The 27,094-nt window shown below is 53.9% G+C and overlaps 1 protein-coding gene across 1 annotated transcript; it reads left to right on the forward strand.

The window, feature by feature from the left end:
- The first annotated feature begins 456 nt into the window (after positions 1-456).
- On the forward strand, positions 457-19,209 carry Ephb3 (EPH receptor B3). The gene is made up of 16 exons (XM_027951502.2): positions 457-571; positions 9,079-9,143; positions 10,289-10,961; positions 13,284-13,439; positions 14,142-14,492; positions 14,653-14,777; positions 15,005-15,164; positions 15,245-15,353; positions 15,717-15,769; positions 16,773-16,895; positions 16,998-17,245; positions 17,736-17,951; positions 18,063-18,212; positions 18,307-18,500; positions 18,589-18,744; positions 18,850-19,209. The coding sequence occupies exons 1-16, from the start codon at positions 457-459 to the stop codon at positions 18,956-18,958; spliced, it is 3,003 nt and encodes a 1,000-aa protein (XP_027807303.1). The 3' UTR covers positions 18,959-19,209.
- Positions 19,210-27,094: the final 7,885 nt, after the last annotated feature.

Here is a 27,094-nt window from a genome sequence, read left to right on the forward strand (position 1 = left end):
GCCAGAGCTGGGGACAGCAGAAGTGAGTACGTGAGCGGCGCAGCAAGAACCCAGCTCGGACCCCGGACGGAGAGCGCACCCGGAGACCCGGATCTGAGTCGGGCCCCCGGCGGACTGCCGGATTACTGTGCACCTCGAACCACGACCACCTGCTCCCTCCTGCCTCCCGGAGTCCTCGGCATCCAGCCATCCTGCGCCCCGGATCCTCCTGGACCGGTCGGTCCGGATTCCCGCGGGACCAACCTGCCCGCATCCCTCAAGATCGCCGGGCTCGGGGCGCCGCCTCGGTCCCAGAGCCGCCCGCCTGGATTGCACCCCTTTTTACCCGGGTCTCCTGGGACCGTAAGCCAGCCTACCCAGGAGCCTGCCAAGCGGACCCTCTCTCGGGTGCACGCAGCCCCGCCGGCACGGCCCGGCCCGGCGCGGCCCGGCTCGGCTCCCGGAGTCGCCCCGGCCATGGCCCGAGCCCGCCCGCCGCCGCAGCCGTCGCCGCCGGGGCTCCTGCTGCTGCTCCCTCAGCTGCTACTGCTGCCGCTGCTGCTACTCCCCGCCGGCTGCCGCGCTCTGGAAGGTGAGCGGCGTCGGGGGGCGCGCCCGGGATAAGGTGCCGGGGGTCGCCAGATCTCTGGCCCGGTAGGTCGCGCGGTGTGGGTCCCTAAGCGCTGAGCGCACGTCGGAGGAGGCTTTGCCGCCTGCGCCCGCCCCGGGGCTGAAGGCTGGGTGGAGAGGACGCCCCCAGAGCCGCCTCGGAGGTTGGAGCTGACTCCGCTGCCGACCGTCTGCGGGTTGGGGGATTGCGAGCAGCGGAACTCGGGATGAGCGTCCCCGAAAGTGATGGTCTCGCCGTGAGCTTTTGTGGGAGTACCCCTCACTCACCACAGGGAAACAGGGCCCAAGCACCTCCCAGCGGCGAGGAAGAGTGGGCGACCCATCAGACGAGGCGGGGGCTGCGGATCTGTGGAGGGTGGGGGCGAAGCGGGACTCCCCAGGTTGGGGGGGAGGTGGCACCGGTTAGGAACCCGCTGGAGTTAACTGTGAGAGTGTGAGTGCGTGTGCACCCCGCTTTGTCAGGGGATGGCTGCGGGGGTGGAGAGGCGGGGGCCTGTTATTGTTTATGGTTTACCGAGCTCCAACTACGTATGAGGTGCTGTGTGCACGGGCGTTGCATCCTTCTCTAAGGCTATCCCTCATCCTTCTCTAAGGCTATCCCTCCTGGCAGGACCCTTTGAGAGCTTGCTTGGATTTCATTGAACCCCTGAAGCAGCGGGGCTCTGCCCCTGTAGCACCGACGCTGGGTGCGCTACTCATTAGCCGATGGGAAAAGGCCAGGCTTCTCCGTGGGTTCTGTGAAATCTGCCAAGACTGCCGCTGAGGGGGTAGCTCCAACTTCCAAATAATTGTACTTGGATGAACAGCCCGAGTGTAGTTGGCCTTGGCAGGCGAGCTCACACGCATGCCACTTGACACCAGCCTCCCAGGGCCAGAGGCACCAATGCAGATCACAGACAATAGAGATGCACACATTTAATACCCCCTTTTCCAAAATAATGTGTAGTTATAAAATGAAGGGTGGAGCCTTCCTTAATATATATAGAGAGAGACACCCCCAGAAATTTGGAAGAAATTGGAATATAGACAGTAGTGTTTGGCATTTGTATCTAGTCACTTTCTTAGTTTAGGAACAAAAACCATGAATTTTGTGTAACTTGGTTCTTTCTGTGTTCACAATAGGTAAACTCAAAGGTTGGAAGGAAAAATCTTTAACACAGTTTGAGAGAAGGCATCTGCTTCTGATGCTTTCGAATTTCTCCAGGGGAAAAATGTTCCTATAATCTCCCACCCCCTTTTATCTCTGAGCCCACTGTGCTGACAGATAGATTCACACGGGTGGACACATGCAAATTCAGACAGGCACACTGAGGTCTCGCCCACACTGGCGCACACTCACCCACATGTGTGTGATAGGATCGCAGGCGTGAGAAACCAGTGTGGGGCTTTGTTGTTGATTGCCTTAAGGGTGTGAGCCAGGGAGCCTGCTTGAGTTCCCAGGTTTTTGTCTGTCTTAGTCCAGAAGAGGTGACATTGACACACTCAGACATGCACTTATGGAGCTGTGTGTGTCAGGTCCATGACCCTTGTGGGGTGTGGTGGGTGCTAGCTTGGAGTGGGGGTGTGGTTTGGGTCTCGTGAGCAAGGGCTACCTGGGAGGGCTCACCCCTTCCTCCCTCACTGCATCCCTCTTCCTATCCCTTTCTTCCTCCTTTCCATTCCTCATAATCTCCTAGATCCGTCCCCACAGGCAGGCCTTAGCCAGAAGCTGGTGTCCAAGCCTCCTAGGCCATGGAGCTGGTGGACTAAACTAGAGATATCAGCTGTAACAGCCCAGGAGGAGAGGGCAGTAGGATCATTTGCTTGCTGAAACAGTAAAGTGGGAGTCAGGGCTAGCCCCAGGCTGAGACCAGATTCCCGTAGGGTGCCCCTAGAAAGTAGCAGTGCCTACAGTGTGGCTTCCACCATGGCCCTCACTTTTGAACACCTCAGACCCTGTAGTCTTTAATTTGTGTGTGGGAGAAAAAGAGGTGCAGTGTGCTGACCCCTACAGCCAGGACCAGACCTTGGACCTACGGAGCCTTAGGTCCTCCCTCACTATGAGATGATAATGGTACCAACCTCACAGAGTTGTTGTGAGGATTGAATGGTTTCTATGTGTAAAGCATTTAGCACATCCTCATTGTTATTCAAGGATTAGCTGTTGTTATTATTATTGTTGCTATTATTACCCTAGGGAGGTTGGGAAGGGATTGGAGGAAGAAATGACTAAGGGAAGGCTGGTCTGGAAGGATGGGGTGAGCTTATTTTCCTGAAGCTCCAAGAAGGGAAGGGATGGGAAGAGAGATGGTTTGGTGGTCTCTTGTCTGTACCCCGCCCTTCTTCTGGGTCATGGAGTGTGGAATGGGTAGACTTCCAGCTCCTGGGCTGTGTCCAGTGGGCAGAGCTCTGAAGGTATGTAGGTCCCTTAGCACTAAAGATCTCTTAAGCGCCTCACCCCCAAACTTTACAGGAGAGGGATCCAGCTCCCTCCATCCAGTGTTCCATTTGGCTTTGTCAGGATCTGGTTTGCCCTTGGCCTTTCGTTTCTCTGTGACTTGGGTCTTATATTTAGGCCTGGGGTCCCTGAGCTACAGGTGCTGCCCCTCATGTACCCACTAGTCAAAGTTGTCTGACACCTGATTCCTCTTTCTCCCCTACACACTTGGGGTTCACCAAGACTCTACATCCAAGGATCTCAGTTTTCCATGCAGATGGGGCTGAGTTTTTTCCTTGTTCTCCCTAGTTGAAGAATCACAGCTCCCCTTGCCCTCTGATTACCCCTCCCCCCCACACACAAATTGCCGTGGGGTTTACCCACAGACACAGGGACACAAAGCCACCTTGTCGCTTGGTCTCCTTTTAAGTAATGATCCCCAGTTCTGAAGCCAATATCATTCTCCCCTCTGGGACCATGAATGGGGCCTGGGGAATGGTGTCTGAGCCACAGGGCCCTTACACCTGAGAAGGGATGGTTAGGTCCCAGCTGGGAACATACCCTTTTGTGAAAAGAGAAACAGTTACCAGATTGTAAGAGGTGGGGCCAGCACCTTCCTCTCCAGCCAAGCCCAGCTAGCAGAGTAGTCACTGCAGTGGAACCTGTCCCCAAGGGGAAAAGGCACTGTGCTTTTCTACCTCTTTCATTCTTGCTGGAGTGACCACTGAGAACAAGAAACTGAGAAGGGACAACAGCCCAGCATTTTTGTGATTTGGTCGCTTTTTTGAGTCACATTTCGTTGTTCCCCCCACACCACCCTATTACTATTTGTCAGGAACTGGAGCCTCAGAGCTGTGTGGAGGGCCAGCAGCAGGTATTTGGGGGAACCAGTTTGCTTGTTGCTGCTCTCCCTTTAGCCAGGGCTGCTGCTCCTGTCGCCTCTCCGGCCTCAGTGGCTGTGAGCTGAAGCCGAGGCTGCTGTGGGCAAGGCCTCCGCCACTGGCCTTCCACTAATTAAACAGCACGAAGAGGCTGAATCACCAGGCCTGCATAGTTTGAAAATTGTAGCCCTGCCTGTCGTGCTGAGTCAAACTGGTTTGTCGGGATTGGGCAGTGGGGGGCGGGCAGGTACAGCTGGGCACCTGATGGGGCGGGAGAGGCCCCTGGCCCAAGGGCTACCCTGGGGCCAGCTTTCCCATGGCCTTCAACCCCCTGCCCCTGACCAGGCCCACTGTGACCAGCATTGCAGTGAGGGCTGAGAGAGCTCATGGGAGGACTAGCTGTCCATCCATTTTGACTGGCAGGGCCAGCAATGGGGTCCGTGCCTGGATGAGCACTGAGGCATTTGGGCTTTCCTGGGCTGCTTCTCCCTTCTCCTCCCTCTCAGGCTTATTTAATTATAAATCCCCATAATCTGAGAGGAAGAATGAAAGACAAAGTGTGTTCTCTGTTCTGTGATGCTCCCTTCCCCGCTGTCCCAGACATGGGGGCCAAGGGACTGTGGCAGAGGAAGTAAAGGTGGCCCTGGGTGAATTAGGCTCCTTCACAACATACATGTGCTCCAGGTCCTATAGCCGGGTCCTCCCAAGACCCTTTTCCTCTCAGGCTGTCCACCCTGAGTGTTCAGGCTCCTACAACTATAAGCACATACACATGGTGACATAAGAGGGGTGGGGGGCATGATAGAAAACTGGGAACCAGAGCCTTCTGCTTGGTGGCTGAGGTAGGGACTCCACGTGGTGGTGTGGGAAGAGGGGACCCTCAGGGGTGGCTTGGAGTTTTTTCCTTCTCTTCATTGGCTCCTGGTTGCTCCTTCTTGTTCAGACCCTGCCCCTCTGTCCTGTCCCTGCGCACTCTGCTAGCCCAGCCCTGGAACATGACCTTTTCTGCTACCTCAGAGTCCCTGGTCTGGAGGTTAGGCTGGAGGCGTCTTGCCTCCGTCTCCACTTTTTTTTTTTTTTCTTTGTTCCCTGGGTCTCAGTGGCACTCCTGTTCCAGGGTGAGGTACTCTGAGTGACTTGGGGCCTGGAGGTACAGTGGGGTCTGGTAGCTCCATAAAGTTATGTGGCCCTGACCCTTCACCAAGGTATGTGGCAGGATCACAGCTGGTGCCCTTGCACCAAGGTGGCCCAACAAGGTCCTCAGAGGCAGGCCTGTGTACCTAAAATGCCCTCCTTATACCAGGTCCTTGACTTGTATGTGCAAGAGCTCCTGAGGCAAAATCTCTTCATGGTGCTACCCCCTCTCCGAGGTCTCCGGAGTCCTCAAGACAGTACCATTGTGCTGGCAGGGAAGTGGCCTGCTGCTTGGGCAGAGGCTATACTGGGGAGGCCGCACCCAGTCACACCCAAAATCATCTTCATGCCCCTGCCCCACCCCCAGCCCCATGACCTGACTGGCAGCTCCTGACTGAGCCAGGACAACAGGAAGCAGGGCTGGGGCTTGCTCCTTCCCAGTGCCAGTGGCCAAGGCTGCCCCAGTACCTCTGCACTACAAGAGTGGCCTGCCTGACCAAGAGATGTCACAGAGTTGGGACCTGGATGAGGGGCACTGCCCTCTCTCAACTCTTCCTCCACCCCACTGCAGACATTCCAGATAAAGAACATGCTTGGTGTGTGTGTGTGTGTGTGTGTGTGTGTGTGTGTGGTTTGTGCATGGAGATTCATCTCAGGCTTTACACCAACTCAAACTTTTGATACTTAAACCCGTGTCTCCATACTCCTTTGGGGAGTTGTGGCATGTTCCAGTGCTCCTGGCATCTAATTGTAGTTTTCAAGTAACTGTGTAAGAGCATGTCACCAAGTCTGTATGGGGAAACTGGCCTTTGTGTTTGCACTTTACACTCAGGACTCTCTGCCTCGTGGCTGGTGATAGTGTGCAACTGGGTGTGTAAGGAAGAGGCACTGTTGGGTTGGGTGTGCATTTCCCTAGGAAGGCTGTGAGAACAGGTCTGCCTGAGGCAAGCCAGATCTCTGTGTGAGAAAGCTTCTCTGTAGATGACTGTCTAAGGAAGACTAATCTGTTTGTACCATATGCATCTGTGTGTCTGAAAAAGACAGACTGTAGAGCTGTGTGTGTGTTTGCGGGTGGCTGTGGCTTTGTGTGTTTTTGTCCACCATATGTGTTGACTTGTCACTCTTTAGCCCCAGTGGTGAAGAATAAGCCCAGCCACTGCAAACTGTGTGCTGTGTGTGCAACTGTGTGCACAGGTGAGAGCCACACAGCTGCTGCCACGTAGCTGCTCTTCACGCCTGTGGTTTGCTCCTGAGCATCAAAGCCCCAGTTCCAGAAAGACCCTTGTCCTGGTGTCCACATCCCTGGTGACTTTTTGGGGTAGTGTGAGCCTTGTGTCTGGGGTGGCCCTCCTCTCTCATCTCCCTTTGCAGCCACCTGGTGGGGTGCAGCAGGTAGCTGGGAGAGTTTGAAGGTTGCTCACTTATTCCTCATTTGCCCTCTGCCCCTGGGCCTCAGCCCCTGTCCCAGCATGTGCACATATGCGCTCATATACACATGCATACACTACACATGCATACATCACACATGCAGCAGAGAAGAGGTCTCTCCCTCCCTGTGCCACAGTCAGATGGGTTCTGTGACACCCCCATACCGTCCCCTCAAGCCCTTTGGAGGCTGTGACACAGGCAGGGTCTGTGAGGTCCTTGCCTTCCCTCCTGATCTTGGTCAGGCTGGAGAGATCAAGCCCTCACCTCCCCCCCAGAAGTGGGGAAACAGAGAGCAGCCCACCCTCTCCCCACCAGGGTGACCGGAGCCCTTCCTCAGGCACACAGGACTCGAAATCCAAGTCCTCTCCTCATTAATGGGAAAAATGTGCCGAGATTGAGCGATGGCCAAGGCTGCGCGATGGCCAAGGGCCGATCCCCTCCCTCCCTCCCTCGCTCCCCAGAAATTAAACAGAAATGAAGAGCCTCCTCGCCCCCTCCCTCCCGCGCCACCTCCCCACGTCCCTCCCTCCCCTCCCTCCTCCCAGAGCCAGCGCAGGGCTTGTTTTAAACTGTGGAGGAATCTGGCTGGAGGGGGGAGGGGGCTGAATATTTGGGTTTAAACAGTTCCAGATGGGTTTGGCACAGGCTGAGCAGAAGGAAGTGAGGGAGAGGGAGGAGGGAGGCAGCTCGCGGGAGCGGTGGGAGCCCTTGCCTGCTCCGGCGGGCGGGCGGGCAGCAGCAGCGGGCAGACAAGCAGGCGGACTGGCTGGCTTGCTGACTTGGGGGAGGGGGTGCGCTTGGCTCGGCTGCTCCCAGGGACAGGAATACTCCCGGCTGCCGGCTGGGGAAGAGGCCACTTGGCAACCTCCCTCTCTGTCTCTGTCTCCTTGGGCCTCCTTGTCTCTCCATCTCACTGTCTTTTGTAGTCCGCCGCCGGCCATCCCGGCAGACAGCCGGCTCTGCACATCCCTCCAGCTCGGGCTGCCCACCCTGCGTCCCAGCTGGGCCCCTGCTCAGCCTGCCTGTCTCCGAGCCCCTACTTCTGCCCATCTCTGCTTCTTTAGAGGACTCCCCTGCTGAATGTCTGTGTCTGTCTGTCTGTCTGTCTGCCAGAGGGGCCTGTCAGGCCACCGTCAAGGAGGCTGGGATAGCTCATCCTGCAGCCCAGACCTCCAGGGAACCTCACTAACTGCAGTGAGTGACTGCTGCCCACTGCCCCTATGCCTCCCACAGGGGGTTAGGGCCACGGATGCCCTGTCCACCATCCTCAGCGAGACCCTGCGAGGTTTGAGTCTCTCCTTGCAGGGATCCTCAAGCACCTTACAGTTAGTGTAGCAGCCTCGAGAAGTTCTAGGGTGGCCCTGCCCCATTCCAGCCCGGGGTTGAGGGGAGAACTATCAGCTGCCCTGTCTCCTAGGCTCTAGGAAAGGAGTTGACACCTCTTCCCTCCCTTTCTATCCTCTAGGTCTGATCTTGGGATCCCATTGTCTTTCAGAGACTCAACATTTTTTTTCTTTTCATTCATTCATTCTTTCTTTTTATTGTTTTGGTGCTGGGGATTGAACCCCAGGAGGCTTTACCGTTGAGCTACTTCACAAGTTCAAGAACAGCCTCAGCTACTTAGCAAGGCTCTAAACAACTTGAATAGAGCTTTTCCAGCCAAGAGCCCAGAGCCAGCTTCCTAGGGGAGCAAGTTTATGTCAGAGACATTAATAGGCTCCTCTGTGACTGAGCAAGGGGAAACAGACTAAAATCCACAGCTCAGAATACAGGATAGGCAATGCAGCCAAGCCCTTGGCCCCTGCACAGAGGAGGGTGTCTGACACTGACGCAGAGGTCAAGGAGGGCTTCCTGGAGGAGGTAACTCCTGAGTTGACTTCTCTTGTCCCTCCTTTACAGAGAGGCATACTGCAGTCTGAGTACAAGGGATTAGTTATAGAGTCAGCTAGATCTGAATTTGAGCTACCCTCCAACCCCTTGCGCCAAGCCCTAGCAGTTTTACCATAAGCGATACATGTATTTTATCTAGGCATCAGTTTTCTACAGAAGAGACAGAGTGGCAGTGCTTTCTGCCAAGGACTGCAAGCAGCATTTACTAGGAGCTGGTTCTGGGCCTTGGTAGTCCCCACCCACTCTGGAAGAGCATTCTTGCCCCATTCCAGTAGGTGGCTGGGTGGGCGCTGGCTCTGGCCTGTCCCTGCCCTCCTCTTCCCCAGGCAGTGTGTGGGGCTGAGCCTTTGTATTGGGAATGGAGTCAGGGGAGGCCGGGGCCCAGAGTCTGAAGCACACAGCCTTTTGTTCCAGGATAAAGGCCCTGTCGGCCCCTTTGTGTGGAGATTAGCGGAGCCCGTAGGTGTGTGAACGGCCTCTGCTCCTGCCTCATTAACCCAGGCCTGGGGTCAGCTGCAGACAGCCACCCCCAGCCTGCTGGACCTGACATCTTTGGGGCTGTGACATTTCATGGCAGGGTCTCCTCTAGAGTCAGGGAGCTGGAGACTCGGGGGATTTGGAGAGTGGTACCTGATGGGAATTGGTCTGTTTCTGGGTGATTTTATCTTCCTCCCCATCCTGAGATCAGACCCTGACCTTTTTCTTCTATTGTTTTCCCAGAGACCCTCATGGACACAAAATGGGTGACGTCTGAGTTGGCATGGACATCTCATCCAGAAAGTGGGGTAGGACTTCCCCATCTCCCTTTAGTGTTTGTTGCCTAATGAGGCCACTGCCCTCCCCCACCCAGCATCCATGTCCCCTTCCAGGATCTGGAGAGGGGCTGCCTCTGCCCTCATCTGTCACCATCACCTTCTGTGGCATCCCCATCCTCCTCATTTGTCACCTTCTGGGCCTTCTCTGTGGTTGCATCTCTCCTCTTTTGCCTGCCTGTGCCCTCCCCCATGCACTGTCTTTGTCCCATTGCCCCTCAGCCAGTCTTCAACCTGTTCCTTATGCCTTCCCCTCCCCCACCTGGCAGCCTTTCCTGATCATTTCCCTCCTTCCTGGGTCCCTGGAAAGACTGATGGATGGCTTAGGGATCAGGAGACTTTGATTTCAGATCTCCAACTTGCTGTGTGACTCGTGAGCAAGGCAGTTGACTTTTCTGGGCCTCCATTTCTTCACTGTTAAATTTCTTCCCTGTTAAGTAGGTCTACAATATCCTAATTAACTTCCTGGAGGCCTTCATGGCTGGGCTAAGCCCTGGACCCCTGGGGTACGATGGCACTGTAGGCCCAGGAGTCACCAGCCCAACTGTGGCTTGAGCAAATCTCTCTGTCCCATGAGCCTTGACTTCCTTGTCTCTATAGTGAGGACAACAGATGTTCCTCCTCATGGAGTTCTTGTGAAGATTAAATGTGTTGGTAGTAGCCACAGCCAGGATCCATTGAATGCTTCCTCTGTCAGGCACTGTTAACAAGCCCGTTTCATGTCTTAGGTGGTTTAATTCCTCATAGCCTCATTTAATTCCAATCAACCCCATTTTATAGGTGATGAAACTGAGGCCTAAAGATAATAAATATTATAGCTAATATTCATGTGGTACTTACCAGTTCTCAGCTTTCTACTAGATACTTGATTCAGTTAAAAACATTTATTCCATACACATTTTAGTTGTTCCCATGTTGCAAATGGGGAAAACAAGGAACAGGGAGATGAAGTGACTTAGTCATATAGCGAGCAAAAAGATGGATTTGAACTCATAATTTGTGCTCAGCCACTCACATGGAAGCATCTTTGTGAAGTCAAGGTAGCAGATTTGGGTATGTGGTAAGCATCTGGAAAATGTTGGTGCTCACTCTGTCTTTTTCATTTGGTCTGTGCCCAGTGGGAGGAGGTGAGTGGCTATGACGAGGCCATGAACCCCATCCGCACCTATCAGGTGTGCAACGTGCGTGAGTCGAGCCAGAACAATTGGCTTCGCACGGGATTCATCTGGAGGCGGGACGTGCAGCGGGTCTACGTGGAGCTTAAGTTCACTGTGCGTGACTGCAACAGCATCCCTAACATCCCTGGCTCCTGCAAGGAGACCTTCAACCTCTTCTATTATGAGGCTGACAGTGATGTGGCTTCAGCCTCCTCCCCGTTCTGGATGGAGAACCCTTATGTGAAAGTGGACACCATTGCACCGGATGAGAGTTTCTCACGGCTCGATGCGGGTCGGGTCAACACCAAGGTGCGCAGCTTTGGGCCGCTTTCCAAGGCCGGCTTCTACTTGGCCTTCCAGGACCAGGGTGCCTGCATGTCGCTCATCTCCGTGCGCGCCTTCTACAAGAAGTGTGCATCCACCACTGCAGGCTTCGCACTCTTCCCTGAGACCCTCACTGGGGCCGAGCCCACCTCGCTGGTCATTGCTCCTGGCACCTGCATCCCTAATGCTGTGGAGGTGTCGGTGCCCCTCAAGCTCTACTGCAATGGCGATGGGGAGTGGATGGTGCCTGTGGGCGCCTGCACCTGTGCCACTGGCCATGAGCCAGCTGCCAAGGAGTCCCAGTGCCGCCGTGAGTGGGGGCTGGCCCGGGGGAGGAGGGGCAGGGAGGGCTTGGCCACAGCCATACTTCCTAGCCAGTCTTCCTATCTGACTAGAAGGCCTGGCCTCTTGTGTGAGGTGGAGAGAGGAAAGGAAAGAGTGGGTATCAGATGTAGAGAAAGTGGTGCAAGGAGAGAGGAGAACAAGAAGAGAAAAAAGGAGGACTGGGGATGTAGCTCAGTGGCAGAGCACTTACCTAGCATGCATGAGGCCCTGGGTTTGATACCCAGCACTGTGGGGGAAAAAAGAGAGAATGAAATTAGAGGAAGAGAGAGACATGGATCCTTGACAAGCAGGCATTTGGAGAACCTGGGCAGAGACTTGGGAGACTGGCAGAGGTGCCTGCTTTGTCCTAACCTCAATGTAGATTCACCCTGGAAATTCTAGATGGGCTTCAGAGCTGAGAGGAGAAGGGCTGTGGGCACCTTGTGCTTGACCGTCTTTTCTTATGGCTCATCTCCTTAAGAGGTGGTGTATATGGCACAATATCCAGGAGCTCAGCCCCTCAAGCCCTGAGTCCTGACTCTGTCATTTTCCACCTATGTGACCTTGGGCAAGGTATTTAACTCTTTGAACTTTGGTTTCCTTGTGCAAAACAGGGGCATGAGGACTCCTTGGCCCTGAGGATTCCTAGGGTTGTGGTGAGGGGTGAATGAGTGATAAGCACAGACACCATTTCACTGGCCTCAGGAGCACAGGGATGCTTGGAAGACAGGGATTGTTCACTCCTTATTTTATGCACAAGGAGGTTAGGAGGCTAGCCAAGCCTCACAGACCTTACAACGTACTAGGCTTCCCAGTTATAAAACTTGTTCACGCAGAGCCCTCATTGACCCTCACCACAACCTCATAAGGTGGATTCCCATTATCTCCTCCTTCACCAATGAGGAAGTCAAGTCTCAGAGCAGTCTGTACTGTAGGCCTCACAGCTCAGGAATATGGGTGCTGGCCCTGACGACCCTTCCAGGACTGTTGCATGCAGGACAAGGTGCCCAAAGGCCTTGTCCTCCATTCCCTCTGCCCAACCCTCTTCCCTGGGGCTTGCAGTCATTGCATGGAGGTGTGGGAGATGGCTCTTGCCATCGCCCTTGGTGTGACAGGGCTGGGTGTGTGGACCTGGTCATGAGGCCCTGGTTGGGGTTGTCCTCTGGGCCCCTCTCCACGACTCTATGGGAACCTGCCCGAGACTTCCTCTTCCAAAGTGGAAAAAGGGGGTGGGGGTGATGAGCCTGACAGCCTGAAGAGGGGCTAACACTCTGCAGGTCCCTGGCAGGAAATGCACGCTGGTTCCCATAGCAACCAGGCTAGCCTGGCCTCTGCCCCCTCCCCCACTGGCTCAAAGAGCTGGGATGGAATATCACCTTCGTGAGGGGAGATTAAGCCCCAGAGGAGGGCACAGCCCCTAGCATTATGTAGCAGACCCCCTGCCAGAGGTCATCATGTAGATAGGCTGATGGTGCACCTTAGTGTGTCCATTTAGCTTGGATCATGTCCATCACACTAACATAATTATTCCTAGTGCCCCCTTTCACTGAAAATATTCCAATCTGAATAATAACTCATATAGTAATCCCAGATATCAGAACTCTACAGCACTCATGTCCAGGGGACCAAGTATAAATGGCAGGAGAAGAGACAGGGGGAAGGGATGTTCAGGCTGTGGGTTCACTTTGGGATTAGTCCCCTTGTGGAGGCCTCTGAACTCCAGGTGACCCCAGCCTTCCTGCCTGCTTTTTTCCCCCCTCCTTTCCTCACCCCTCCTCAGCCCCCATCCCTGTCAGGGGCAGAAAGGAGTTGATCCCCTGCCTCTGGAGGGTGGGGCAGAGGTCAGACTGGGCAGCCTCTACAGAAGAGGCCCTACCTACTTCCTGACAGTGGGAAGGGTGGCCTTGAGGGTCCTCAGGAGTGAATTTTCCAGAGCTTGGGGGGGCATCTCAGCAGAGTACAGGGTGACAGAGTCCGCTGGTGGTCTCTTCCCATCCACCTCCTCTTCCTCCGCTCTCTCTGCCTTGCCTCGACAAGCCCAGGCTGTCCAGGTGATGGGGCTGACGTCTTCATGAGGCCCTGAGGTGGGGGTGAGGGGGGCAGGGGCGGGGAGGAATCCGCTGACATGGGGTTTCCATGGTCCAAAGGGCCTTTTGTAGCTGAGCAGGAGCCAGGCAATCCCAGCATCGCCCCCACAGTCTAGGAGGTGGAGGGGCCAATACCTGGGCTGGGCAAGGGCCAGGTTCTCACGCATGTGGGGAGGCTTGGTGTCTTCAAGCAAGGGAGGTGACCATCCTTTCACCCACAGCCTGTCCCTCTGGGAGTTACAAGGCAAAGCAAGGAGAGGGGCCCTGCCTCCCCTGCCCCGCCAACAGCCGCACCACCTCCTCAGCTGCCAGCATCTGCACTTGCCACAATAACTTCTACCGTGCTGACTCGGACTCCGCAGACAGCGCCTGTACCAGTGAGTTGACGCAGGTCCTGGCTCTCCCTCTGTAGGCCTTCCATCCAGGGTCCTGCCTAGGAGGGCCTGAATGGTCACTGCCAATAGCCCCATCTTCCAGATGGGAAAACCAAGGCTCAGAGGCTAGATGATGCAAGATGGCAAAGCTAGGAAATCTGCTGGCTCATCCCTGTCACCACCATTTCACAAGCACCCTCTAGCTCCTAGCCGGGCGGGAGTGCACTAGTCCCTTGACCCTTCCTGTTGTAGGACTGCTTCTCTCTCAGCCCAATTCTAACCTCATACCCTAGTGCAGGCTGGTATCCAGCTTTATCCTTCCTCTGGCTTTGGGGGTGCTGAGCATTGTGCTGGGTATGGGGGACGTGGGAGAGTAAATGAACTCATAGAGGAACTCAGAACTGGGTGAGAGAAACAGATGTAAAAATAGGTAATGACCATATGTATAAGAGCTGGGCCAGAAAGTGGCCCGGCAATTGTGTTATGGGAGTACACAGATGGGGAGTAGATGAATCAAGGAAGGCTTCCACGAGGAGGTGACATTGCGTGTGGAGTCTTGAAGGATGAACAGGAGTCTGCCCAGGGAAGAATTGTAGGAAGAATATTCTGATTATAAAGCAGAGGCAGGACAAATGTCTAGGGACATTGGGCTGAAGGATACACCTAGGGTCCCCTGCTTAGTGCTTTCTCTACTTGTCCTTCTAGCGGTGCCATCTCCACCCAGGGGTGTGATCTCCAATGTGAACGAGACCTCACTGATCCTTGAGTGGAGTGAGCCCCGGGACCTTGGTGGCCGGGATGACCTCTTGTATAATGTCATCTGCAAAAAGTGCCGTGGGGGTCCCGGGGTCGGGGGACCCTCAACCTGCTCACGCTGTGATGACAACGTGGAGTTTGTGCCTCGGCAGCTGGGCCTGACAGAGCGCCGGGTCCACATTAGCCATCTGCTGGCCCACACACGCTATACCTTTGAGGTGCAGGCGGTCAACGGTGTCTCTGGCAAGAGCCCTCTGCCACCCCGATTCGCAGCTGTGAATATCACCACCAACCAAGCTGGTGAGGAGGGAACACAGGAGGGTGGCCTGGGTCAACTTCCATTAGATAGAACTGTGGTTGCCCAGGATCTGCCAAGGGGCCTCTAGGGGTTCCACGGGAACTGCATCCTGAGGGATGTCAGGACCCAAGGAACCCAGGGTGAGCGCCTGCTATTCCCTAGCTCCATCGGAGGTGCCTACGCTACGCCTGCACAGCAGCTCAGGGAGCAGCCTGACCCTGTCCTGGGCCCCTCCGGAGCGGCCCAATGGAGTCATCCTGGACTATGAGATGAAGTACTTCGAGAAGGTCAGGGCCTCCATGGGCAGGAAATGAAGTATTTTGTAGGTCAGGGCCTCCATGGGCAGGAGGTGGCCTTGGGCTTAACTGAGCCAAGAAGTGTACCCCCCAGATAGTGCAGGGGCCCTTGGGAGCAAAACCTCAAGTACTGAGGGAATCACATGGTGACCTGGGTGAGGACAGACCAGTTGGCCTCAGGACCCACCTGAGATTGCCTTCTTCCTTCTGCATTGCAGAGTGAAGGCATCGCCTCCACAGTGACCAGCCAGAAAAACTCCGTGCAGCTGGATGGACTGCGGCCTGACGCGCGCTACGTGGTCCAGGTCCGTGCCCGTACTGTAGCTGGCTATGGGCAGTACAGCCGCCCGGCTGAGTTTGAGACCACGAGTGAAAGAGGTACCTTGCCCCCTGTGCCTGTCCCTGCTTTGGCCTGTCCTTTCCTGCCCTCCACTCATTTGCCCCTCCTTGGTCTCCAGGCTCTGGTGCCCAGCATCTCCAGGAGCAGATTCCCCTCATTGTGGGCTCCGCTACTGCCGGGCTTGTCTTCGTGGTGGCCGTTGTGGTCATCGCTATTGTTTGCCTCAGGTACTCCCAGACCCGTGTTTGTTCCCACAGGTTGACTAGAGCTTCCCGTGAGCACTTTAGAGCCCTCCTGCCACATAGAATGACCACCACCTCCCTCCAGTCCAGAGCCACAGCCTTCCTGGGCTCAGGTTCTCTCCCAGAAAGACCTGTCCCAGTCCATCCCATGCCATTCTCCTGTCCTATTCCCCCGCCCCCAGGGATTGAGCTCTGAGTCCCTGTCCAGAGACCCAGAGGTGGCTGTTACTACCAACCATGGGACCAGGCACAGGGTCCTCTCTGGTGCACTCTTCCCTGTTAGAGAGTCCCCTGAACAAAGGGAGCTATGGGACTTGTCTCAGGCCTGCCTCTACCCTGTCCCTCCAGGAAGCAGCGGCACAGCTCTGATGCGGAATACACGGAGAAGCTGCAGCAATACAGTGAGTGCCGCATCCCTACCTCCTTGAGCTCTCTCAGCCCCCACAGGGCTTGCTCTTCCCTGCTTGTGACTTCATTGCTTATAATTGGGTGCCATTTCCTGACCCCTACCTCATTTCCAGGTACCCCGAGCATCCCTCTCTCACACTTGCTAGTCCCAAGGTTGAGAGAGATCTAACCCCTACACCAAAGGCAGTTAGTTCATTCTATGGGGAAAAGGAGGTGCTGTGTGTGTGCAGAGGAAACAATTAGAGAACAATTAAGTGTTAAGTTGGTTGTTCCTGTGGTCAAGGGCAGTAAGAGTTCAGAGAGGAGGAAGGCTTCCTGGAGGAGGTGGTGGAGTGAAAAGCGTTGGAGAGGTGGGGAGAACATTCCTAGCTGGAGGAGCCTCTGGAAGGAAGTGGGAGGGTGTGGGGAGGCTGCCTGGGAGCAGTGAGAAGGCTGCTTGACAGCTGCTGGAAGCCAGGCTGGAGAGTGAGGCCAGCCCTTGGAGGGTCGTGAAAGGCAGGCAGAGTTTGGGCTTGACTCCACCACAGGTAATTGGGAAGGCTCTTAAGCTGTGGAGGAAGACAATGGAGGTATTGTTTCAGGAAGATGCCAGGTAGCTTGGTGGGAAAAGTCCAAAGGCAGAGAGCCCAGCTGGGAGGCTATTGCAATAGTCTGAGTGTTGAAGGCTGGACAAGGTCAGGGCAGTGGGAACCTGGGGAGGGCTGAATCTGAGAGAGGTTTGGACATGATGAGAGATGAGGGAGGAGGCGACTAGGAGAAGAATCCTGGGTGTACGGCTCTTGTGGTCCCTAAGTGTTCTCTTGTCTGGGGGGGGGGGGGTCAGGGCATCAGCTGGGAATGGGGAGGGAGCTCAGTAGGGAGGTTGTGGCGCATGCTCCCTTGAGGCTCATAGTCTGGGCAGGGTCTCTGGACCTGAGGTTGAGGATTGAGCAGTTCCCTCCCCATACTTGGCCTGAAGCTCTGCCACTCTCTCACACCCCCCTCTTCCCCCTCCAGTTGCTCCTGGAATGAAGGTTTATATTGACCCTTTTACCTACGAAGACCCCAATGAGGCTGTGCGGGAGTTTGCCAAAGAGATTGATGTGTCCTGCGTCAAAATCGAAGAGGTGATTGGAGCTGGTGAGTTCTCTGAGGCGGAGTGTAGATGAGAGACTGAAGAGGCTGGGTCATTCCTGGGATGATTCCAGAAGTAGCTTATGGCCTGCACCCTGTGTCTTGCAGGGGAGTTTGGGGAAGTGTGCCGGGGTCGGCTGAAACAGCCTGGCCGCCGGGAGGTGTTTGTGGCCATCAAGACACTGAAGGTGGGCTACACTGAGAGGCAGCGGCGGGACTTCCTAAGTGAGGCCTCTATCATGGGCCAGTTCGACCATCCCAACATAATCCGGCTGGAGGGTGTAGTCACCAAAAGTCGGCCTGTCATGATCCTCACTGAGTTCATGGAGAACTGTGCACTGGACTCCTTCCTCCGGGTAAGAGCCAACCCCAGCCCCTCTCCTTTACCCCTCCAGAGAACTAGATCAGGCCAACTGCCACCTCCCACAAGTCAGAGAGACCCTATTCAAAGTCTACAAAAATTTATTGAGGTGGCATGGTGTAGGGAAATAGCCAGGCCTTCCAAGCCAGAACAATTGGAGGTCATATCCTGACTCTGCCCTTGACTGCTTGTGTGACCTGAGACAAGTTACTCGATCTTTCTGCCTCTCAGTTGCCTTGGTTATAAAATGGGAAGGGTAAAAGCTTCTGGGTCCTCATGAGGATTAAATGAGTTATTGTGTACAAGATGCTTGATACATCTTGTATCAAGCTGCTCAGTACTATGTACAGTCAGTACATTCTGGACATGTGTGCAGGTTAGATGAAGTATGATCTCTGAGGACTTAGAGAGGGCAGGTGACCAGGCAGGCCGGCCATGGGCCAGGAGAGAACCACAGGCCCACTGAGCCTGCTTGTTGTCCCCAGCTCAACGATGGACAGTTCACAGTCATCCAGCTGGTAGGCATGTTGCGGGGCATTGCTGCTGGCATGAAGTATCTGTCTGAGATGAACTACGTGCACCGAGACCTGGCTGCCCGCAACATCCTTGTCAACAGCAACCTGGTCTGCAAAGTCTCAGACTTTGGCCTCTCTCGCTTCCTGGAGGATGACCCTTCTGATCCCACCTACACCAGCTCCCTGGTACAGGAAGCAGCTGGGAGGGAATCTGGGGGTGGGGTCAACCAGGCAAGGGCTCAAGGCTGGGGGGCAGCCTCGAGTCACAGGGTGAAGGGCGTGTGCCCCCCTCACCAGGGCGGGAAGATCCCCATCCGCTGGACTGCCCCAGAGGCAATAGCCTATCGGAAGTTCACTTCTGCTAGTGATGTCTGGAGCTACGGAATTGTCATGTGGGAGGTCATGAGCTATGGAGAACGACCCTACTGGGACATGAGCAACCAGGATGTGAGTGGGGGACAAGCCAGAGTGGTCAGATGGGTGGGAGCTGACTGGGGAGTGGAGTGGTGGCTTACTCTGGGTTTCCCTGCCCTTGGCCCAGGTCATCAATGCTGTGGAGCAGGATTATCGGCTGCCACCACCCATGGACTGCCCCACAGCACTGCACCAGCTTATGCTGGACTGCTGGGTGCGGGACCGGAACCTCAGGCCCAAATTCTCCCAGATCGTCAACACCCTGGACAAACTCATTCGCAATGCTGCCAGCCTCAAGGTCATCGCCAGTGCCCAGTCTGGGTCAGTACCTCCACTCTCCTCAAGCCAGGTGTCCTATCCTTGCATCTCCTGCTCTCAGGACTCACCAGGTCACTCTCTTCTCCCACAGCATGTCACAGCCCCTCCTGGACCGCACAGTCCCAGATTACACAACCTTCACAACAGTCGGTGACTGGTTGGATGCCATCAAGATGGGGCGCTACAAGGAGAGCTTCGTCAGTGCGGGGTTTGCATCCTTTGACCTGGTGGCCCAGATGACTGCAGAGTAAGTGCACCTCTGATTTGGAGGGGCAAGGCAGAGGGCTCTGGGTTGGGCCCAGGGTGGCAGGCAAGAGGGAAGGGACTGACCTTGCCCATACTCCATCTGCAGAGATCTGCTCCGGATTGGGGTCACCCTGGCTGGCCACCAGAAGAAGATTCTCAGCAGTATTCAGGACATGCGGCTGCAGATGAACCAGACACTGCCTGTGCAGGTCTGACACCCAGCTCCTACTGGGGGTGCCCCCCCCCAGGACTGCGCAGGGACTCCAACTGGTCAGCTGGACTTTTGGACTTTTGGATGCCTGGCCTTAGGCTGTGGCCCAGAAGATGGAAGTTTGGGGAAGGCCCAAGCTAGGACTTCTCCAGGCCTGTGCTCCCTCCCCAGGAAGTGTGCCCCAAACCTCTTCATATTGAAGATGGATTAGGAGAGGGGGTGATGACCCCTCCCCAGATGCCTCTGGGCCCAGGCCTTCCTGCTCTCCAGTGGGGGATCCCCACAACCTCAGACTTGGCTATTCTTCAGGCTGGAGGTCCTGGCAGGGTCAGGTGGGGGGGTAAGACTGGGTTCCACAGGGCCCAGCCCTGGCAGGGTCTGGCCCCCCAGGTAGGCAGAGAATAGTCCCTCCCTCAGGAACTGGAGGAAGGGACTCCAGGAATGGGGAAATGTGACACCCATCCTAAAGCCAGCTGGCACCTCCAGTTTGCACAGGGACTTGTTCTGGGGGCTGAGGGCCCTGCCCCCACCCCCGCCCTTGGTGCTGTCATAAAAGGGCAGGCAGGGGCAGGCAGAGGATCAGCCCCTTGCCCCCCAGAGACTGACTCTCAGAGCCAGAGATGGGATGTGTGTGTGTGTGTGTGTGTGTGTGTGCACGCACTGGCCTGCACAGAGAATATGGATGAGTGTGCAAAGCTTGGCCGTGTGCCCCGCAGGGGGGCCAACTGGGCCAACAGCGGAATAAAGGCAATAAGATGATTCTCTTGCCCCTTTTCATTCCTTCTCCCAAAGCAAGATTCCTTAATTCCCTCCAGTTCCAAATCCCTGGCTTCTAATCCCTTCACCATTCCCCCAGTCTTGGGGAGACCAGATCCAGGCCTTTCCAAGCCCAGTTTCTTTTGCCTCATTGTTTTGATCATCTAGCTGACTTCTCAGAAGTGGTGCAGAGGCCTGGAGGGCAAACTCCTCCAGAGCTGCACCTTCTAAGGCCCCGGCCTTCCTTGGGTGGGGCAGACACCTAAGTCTAGATGGTGTTTTACAGATTCCTCTCACACCCATTGTGGCTGAAGGAGTGGCCAGAAGGGGGGTGTGTTGATCAATTCCCAGGGTCACTGGCCAAGAACAAAGGGGAGTGAGCCACTGACATTCACAGGTGGAAAACAAGAAACCTGGCTATTCTTCATGGAGCACTGACTATGCCCAGGCACAGGGCTAAATGCCCCAATTATACCCGGATCTTGTTTAATCTCACAACGATCCAGCCTGGGAAGGAAGTATTTTTGTCTCCTTTTTACAGAAGAGGAAAGGGAGAGGTTAAGTAACTTGTCAGAAGTCCTGAGCCAGTAAGTGAGGCGGAGGCTGGGATTCCCACCGAGGCTGCCTGCTCACTTGAAAGGTTCAGGGATAAATAACAGAAGCCAGGAAGAGGGTTAGGAAAACAGTCTCGGGAAGCCAAAAGGAGAAAGCGTGGGGGCGGCCACCGGCCCCTTGGACCAACTAACAAAAGAAGGGGAGGCAGCTGCAGTCATCTCGGTGTCGGGAGGAGCCCTTGGACTGTATGTCTTGGTGGGCGTGGAAAGGTTTAGGTTTCCGAGATACCTGCATATCCTAAATTGGAGTGTCGCTGGGCGGGACGTGGTAGTCTTAGAGGCATAGACACACGCTGTGCCACTTAGGCGGGAGGTTCACTGTGGCGGCCCCGCCCATCTCCCCGGTCGCTTCCAGACAGAGCTTCCTGGGGAGATTCTAATTAGGGTGGCGGAGCCCTAAACCTCGAAACACACGATCGCCCTTTCGGGTGCAAGAGACCAAGCCAATGAGGCCTCGCGGCGTCGCGACGTTGCGGGTTCTGTCCTGCCACGGGAGACGCGTCAGCCGGGTGACTGGTGGCGAGGGCTTGCCCGGCCGCCCCCGCCCCTAGGCAACCCTGCCGCGCGCTCTCGCCGCCGCCTCCTTAGCATTCCCCCCACGGAGCCCAGCGCTGCGAGGCAGTGGCCGGCCCGGGGGAGGAGCCCAGTGGCTCGGCATCCCCCAGGCTCCGGGAGGGGGGATGGGCAGGAACCCTTCCGCGGAGGCCTCCTCCTTCTCCCAGTAGGGGACATGCAGGGCCGGAGGTCGCCCTTGGGCCCAGGCGCCGGAGCTGTCAACAGCTCGAGGTGTTTGCGGCTGCCTGGGGAGGGGACAAGGAGCTGAATGGCGTCCGGCACACCCCGCTGTGCATTTCCAGCTAAGGACTCAGATAAAGGGGAGAGGGTGCGCCCAGCTCCTGCTCCTATCCAATCCCACTCCTGAGACTCAGGGCTAGGTGAAGGATCCGTGGCCCATTCTCCTAGAGTGACTCCATCACCGTCCTATCTCATTACTCGGACCATATAGCGAGAATCTGGGTGCCAAGCGCGGAGATGCTGGGGTGAGGGTCTCTACGGGCAGAGGTGTGACATCGCCCCCTACTGGGTCCGCAGGGAGGGCGCGATCGTGGTCGTTGAGCGTCATCTGAGGAGGGTGCCCAGGAGGGAGAAGTCTGGTTCGTGCTCCCCAGGCTGAAGATCTCGAGGGACATCTTGAGCCCAGACCCCAGGGTGTATAGGTGCTCTGTGGATTTGTGTCCTGTAGGCACGCCATGTATCTCCTTCGTGTGTGCAGTCGTCTGCCCTTTCATGCGCACCCCTCTCCTGCCACTTACCCGGAATCAGCAGCCAGGGGCACATACACTTAATCAACGAGCCCAGGACCACCTCTCTTACTCAGGCTCACTGTCCTCAATCACTCCATCACCCCCTCCGTCCCACCTCCCAATCCATGTATCCTGAGAATTTCCTGTGACAGAGAAAAGATGGGAGAAAGGATGCAAAGAAGGAAGGAGAAAAGCCATCTCCTAACTCTATAACCCAGGAAGAAGAAAGAGAGCAGAGCACCCCAGAAAGGTCTGGCTTTCCTGACAGCAGATAAGGGTGAAAGGGAATGAGGTTTTTTTGTCTGTCTAGTCTTGGTTAATTACATGCTCTGGGGGCAGAAAATTAAATCTCCTAAGTTAATGCTTAAAAAGGGAAGCCAGTGGGTGAGAGGAGGGTGTTAAGGGGGAGCTGCTCCTCTGCCGCCCTTCCCTCACTCCACCTGAGATCTAAACCTGGGTAGCCAGACCCTGGATTAGAACCAGGGAGATCTGGGGCAGCTGGGGTAATGCTGTAGGAAGGTTTGCAGATTTAGAGCACAGACAGACCTGGGTTCAAAGCCCAGCTCTATTCTTTCTAATCTATGACCTTGCAGGTTGACCCCTCTGTCTCAGTGCCTTCATCTATAAAAAGGTATAGTAATCATTTCTATCTCATGACACTGTTACCAGTGTTAAATCAGTTAATACATGTAAAGCATATGCCCAGATGGTAGTCAGTGCTTAAAAATGTCAGCTATTTTTTTATTAGCATGAACTTTAAACAAAATATAGAAACAGATAGGAAAATGCTGAAGAGCTTGGCATGTATTAGGAACCAAATAAACCAAGGCACTCAGAGGAATCTACCAACCCCATTCAGGCCTCTGAAAGGGAGAGGTCAGGGGCTCCCTCTGAAAGGGAAGAGGGGGAGGAAACAAAAAGAGCAAAGAAATATGTCCCCCCCATGGGGATGCTGGACATTTTGATGCCGGCTTAGCCCAATTCCTAGGATAGGGCTGCTGGGGTCTGGGTGGTTTGAAGGCAATGAGAATTCTCAAGCTCATTAAGGGCAAGTTGCTGAAGGAATATTCACTCATCTCTGAAGAGATATTTACCAGACTTCTACTATGTGCTAGACACTGTCCTGGGCACTAGGAATACTGTGATGAGCAAGATGAGCTGATGCTTACAAGAGCTTAAAGTCTAACAGGGGACAGGGATGTGATTCAAATCATTATACAATGACTTAAATATAATTACAAGTCAAAGTAAATGCTACAGCTAAAAAGTTGAGTCCTGTGGGACATGAACTAGTCTTGAATAGGGATGGGGGCTCTGTAACCAGTTATCTGATGCCCAGCAGAGGGAGCTGAGGCCCCCATTACTATCAAGACCCCTTTTGGTGTCGGACCCTGCGCATAGCTTCCTTCACTCCCTCACTCATTCATTTATTCAACACATCTTCATTGGGCCCGTCTGAAAACCAGCTCCAGTGTAAGGATCTGAAGACAAGGGGATGAGCCGGCTACACCACACACCTGGAGGTGTATGAGGTGCACAGCTCAGATGGGACATGGATTATAAAAACTAATACAGGTGCTATAAGGTAAGAACTTAGGTTGGGAATACTGTCAATTAAAGCTGCCTGAGAAGGTGGCTCTTGGATTAAGCCTTGGAGTTTATGTTAGAGTTAGCAAAAGAGGAGCAAGAGTAATATGCATAAGGCCCAGGGAACAGGAGAGCAGGGCAGGCAAGGTGTCCACATACCATAAGGATAAGGAAGGAACATGGCCCTTCCCTGTAATTCATCCCCAGCATGTCTTATATCCCTGAGCACCAGTCTTGGTCATCTAGTTCTAGCAGTTCTTCAATTCCAGAGAGTTCTTTGGGCAATCTCTATGTTACTGCTTTGATAGCACCCTGTCTTCTTCGTCCCTGCTTCATGGCACATTTGTCCATAGGGTTTCTGAGTACATGATGCTTTGAATTCCCCTTCCTGTAGAAGCACTCAGAGGATAAATGCCTTGCTAAGGTTAAAGAAGCAGCTTCTGGCAAAACTCAAATTCAAATTCAGCCTTACCTAGCCACAGCTCTGTGTCCTTCCCACTATATCAAGATAACCTGGAATGGGGTTCAGGGGAACCCAGAAGTGCTACATCAGAATGGCACACCCAGGCTCTTCCTTCCTAGGCCACTTCAGAATGATGCCCACCTGCAGGAGTGGGCTCTGCACACATGTTCAAGGGCTGCCTCAGCTTTCCTCTTTCAAAAAGGAGAGAGAGAGAGAGAGAGAGAGAGAGAGAGAGAAGAGAAGAGAAGAGAGAGAAAGAAGAGAAGAGAAGAGGAGGGGAGGCGAGAGAGGGGAGAGGAGCTGGGAAGGCAGGTGCTAAAGGCACTTGTCAGGAGTGTAGCTCAGGAACTGCACAAGATTCTGACTTGGGAATGGGTGCCCAGGGCAGTCAGGCTCTCACCCTCCACTTCCCTTCCCTGCCTTTCTCTGTTTCTCATTAATTATTCCCATCTCATGAAGCAGGAATGAAAACAGACTCAGGATCTGTTTGGAAGCATGCTGTGACATCAGTTCAGAGGTGGCTGCCCTACCCCTGACTGCTGGGGGCTGAGGAAGACCCCCTTTTCTACTTTGCCCTGGCCTGACAAAGAAAGAGAGAGGCAGGATACAGCTCTTCCTGAACCCTTCTCCCTTGGGGGTGGGGGATGAATTTGGGGCAGATAAGAGAGGTGGTCCTTGACCAAGGGGACCAAGAAAGGGCATGTCAGTGGGAATGTGGGGGGTACTGGAGCTGGCTTTCCCCAAATCACCACTTCCCACACACCTTACCACTCCTTCCCTGACAGCCACCCCAGCACCACCCCCAGCCACTGCTCTCCAAACATCCTCTTCATTTACCATTTTTATTTTTATTTTTTGGCAGGGCTGGGGATGGGGTGGCAGCTACTGAGAGTTGAACCCAGTGGTGCTTTACTACTGAGCTACATCCCCAGCCCTTTTTAGTTTATTTTTTAAAATTTTGAGGCAGGGTCTTGCTCAGTTGCTGAGGGTCTCACTAAATTACTGAGTCTGGCCTTGAACTTGTGATCTCCTGCCTCAGCTTTCTGAGTTGCTTGGATCACAGGTGTATACAACCCTGCAACCCTGATGGGCCCCCTCTACTTACTTTTTTTTCTTTTTTTGGAATGGGGATTGAACCCAGGGGTGCTTTATCACTGAGCCACATCCCCAGGCCCTTTTAATATTTTATTTAGAGACAAGATCTCCCTGAGTTGCTTGGGGACTCGCTAAGTTGCTAAGGCTGGCTTTGAACTCACAATCTTCCTGCCACTGGGATTATAGGCATGCACTACCTCACCCAGCCAGTGGAGGAAAAGGACAAGCAACAGGGTGGTGTAGGAATATTCCAGGTGTTACTGATGGATTTTGAGGAGAGTGGCATCCTAAGAACAGTGTTTTGGGAAGCGGAGTGTGATGCGACAGCAGATGTAGAGATGGTGGCAGGAAGGCAGAGGGAGATGCCACAGCCTTGGTAAAGGGTAATAAGGTGGGGTGAGGAGGAGGTGCTTCAGAGGTGACATGTGTGACACTTGCAAAGGTAAGGAGCAACTCCTGCTGAGTGACAGAAGTGTAGGAGGAGAGAGATGATAGATGTCTAAGCCTGGGGAATGGCACTTGGGTGTACTTTGACACCATTTGTGGACACAGAAAGTCTAGAAGGAAGAGTATGTGTGAAGAGGAACAATGAGTCCAGTCTGAAGCTGCCAAGGAGAGATGCCCAAGAAGCATATGTGGATCTGGAGCTCAGGCATGGTGTCCAAGTTGGGGACAGCAGGCATAGTATGGGGGCCAGGGAAGAAATTCAAACAGTGGGCAGGATTGCTCAGGAGAGTTGCAGAGAGAAGAGTAGCTAGAGGCTGAGGTAGGCCTAATGCCTCCTGATCATCCCTACAGGCATTATTTACACCTCTCTATGGTAAATGTTCCTGTATGTCTCCTCTGTCTTGATGGACACTTCTTGAAGGAGGTCCCATGTCTTTATAAGCCCTCTTCCCCAGGAAAATGTGCTAGGATCTGAAGACAGGAGCTTATAAATGGCTGTCGGATGGAGGGATGGATGATAATAATAAGGTGTTGGGTGCTTACTAGGTGCCAGGCATCATTCTAAATGTTTGCATGTAGTGGTTCATCTACCCTTCAGAACAACTTGTGAGGTCGGTAGTCTTACTACTTCCATTTTACAGATAGGAAAGTTCAGCTAAGAGAAGTTAAGTAATTTGTTCAAGTCACAGAACTAGCAAATGGCAGAGCCAATATCTGAATCCAGGTAGTCTAGCTCCAGAGCTGATGCTTTGTACTCCCACATGATTCTCCTTCTCACATGAAATCTTGCCATAAGAACTACAATTATCATCATTGAATACTTAAAGTGCCAGACACTGTGCTAAGAACTTCAGGATTTCACTTAATATAAATGAGCTAATAGATGAATAAGTTGATGGATGTGAGGAGATAGTATATGAATGGTGGGATGAATGGATGACATGTAGGTGAATGAATAGAAAAGAGATAAGTAAATGAATGGGTGGATGGATGAGTGGTAGGATGAATGAAAATATAAGCAAGCAGGTGTAGGGATGAGGTATTTCATGGGTGGATTCCATGGGATGGATGAATGAAGGGAAGGAGGGAGGGATACACGAATAAATAGAAGAATAGATGAATGGATGGAGAATAGAAGGATGGATGAAGGAATGGAAAGACGAATGACTACACAAGCATAAATGAGAAGATAGATAAATGAACAAGTGGACAAATGAATGAATGAGTGGGTACCTGGATAGATGAATGGATGGAAAGATGGCTGAATGGTAGGATGGTGGATGGATAGACAATGGGTATATGAATAAAAGGATGAATGAATGGATAGATAATTGGGTGATTAGATGGCAGGATGACTAGATGAATGAATGATTAGATGGATGAATGGATAAGTAAGTGGATGGATGAGTGGATATGTGGATGAATGGATGAATGGATATTGAGGTCCTTGGATGAATTAAGGAATGGATTTCTATATTTAGATCCATAAAAAAATAAGAAAAGTCACAAATTAGAGTCCCTGCCCTTTCCCTAGGTATTTCTATGCGTTTTCTTAGACATTTCTTCCACATTGTTCCATAGACTGCCCTGCCCTCTCCTAGCCCCTCCCATAGCCAGGCATCAAAGCTTTGTCCTTATTCCTCCTGTACAGAGATATCCTAGGATGGTTTCTGGCCATTCTGATTCCTTTCTTGCTCTTCTGCCTTGATGTACAAGAAAAATACTTTCAAACAACCAGTCTAGAAAAAAAGCAAGCGGTGATTTTGGGGGCTCCTGCCCCTGTCCCTTGTTGTAGTCCCTTTGATAGTCCTAATCCTGGACCCTCAGGACCTAAGCAGATGCCAGAATTGGAGTGGAAAACTAATAGGCACCCC

The sequence above is a fragment of the Marmota flaviventris genome, chromosome 8 (genome assembly GCF_047511675.1).
Source record: "Marmota flaviventris isolate mMarFla1 chromosome 8, mMarFla1.hap1, whole genome shotgun sequence".
Classification (NCBI taxonomy): Eukaryota; Metazoa; Chordata; class Mammalia; order Rodentia; family Sciuridae; genus Marmota; species Marmota flaviventris.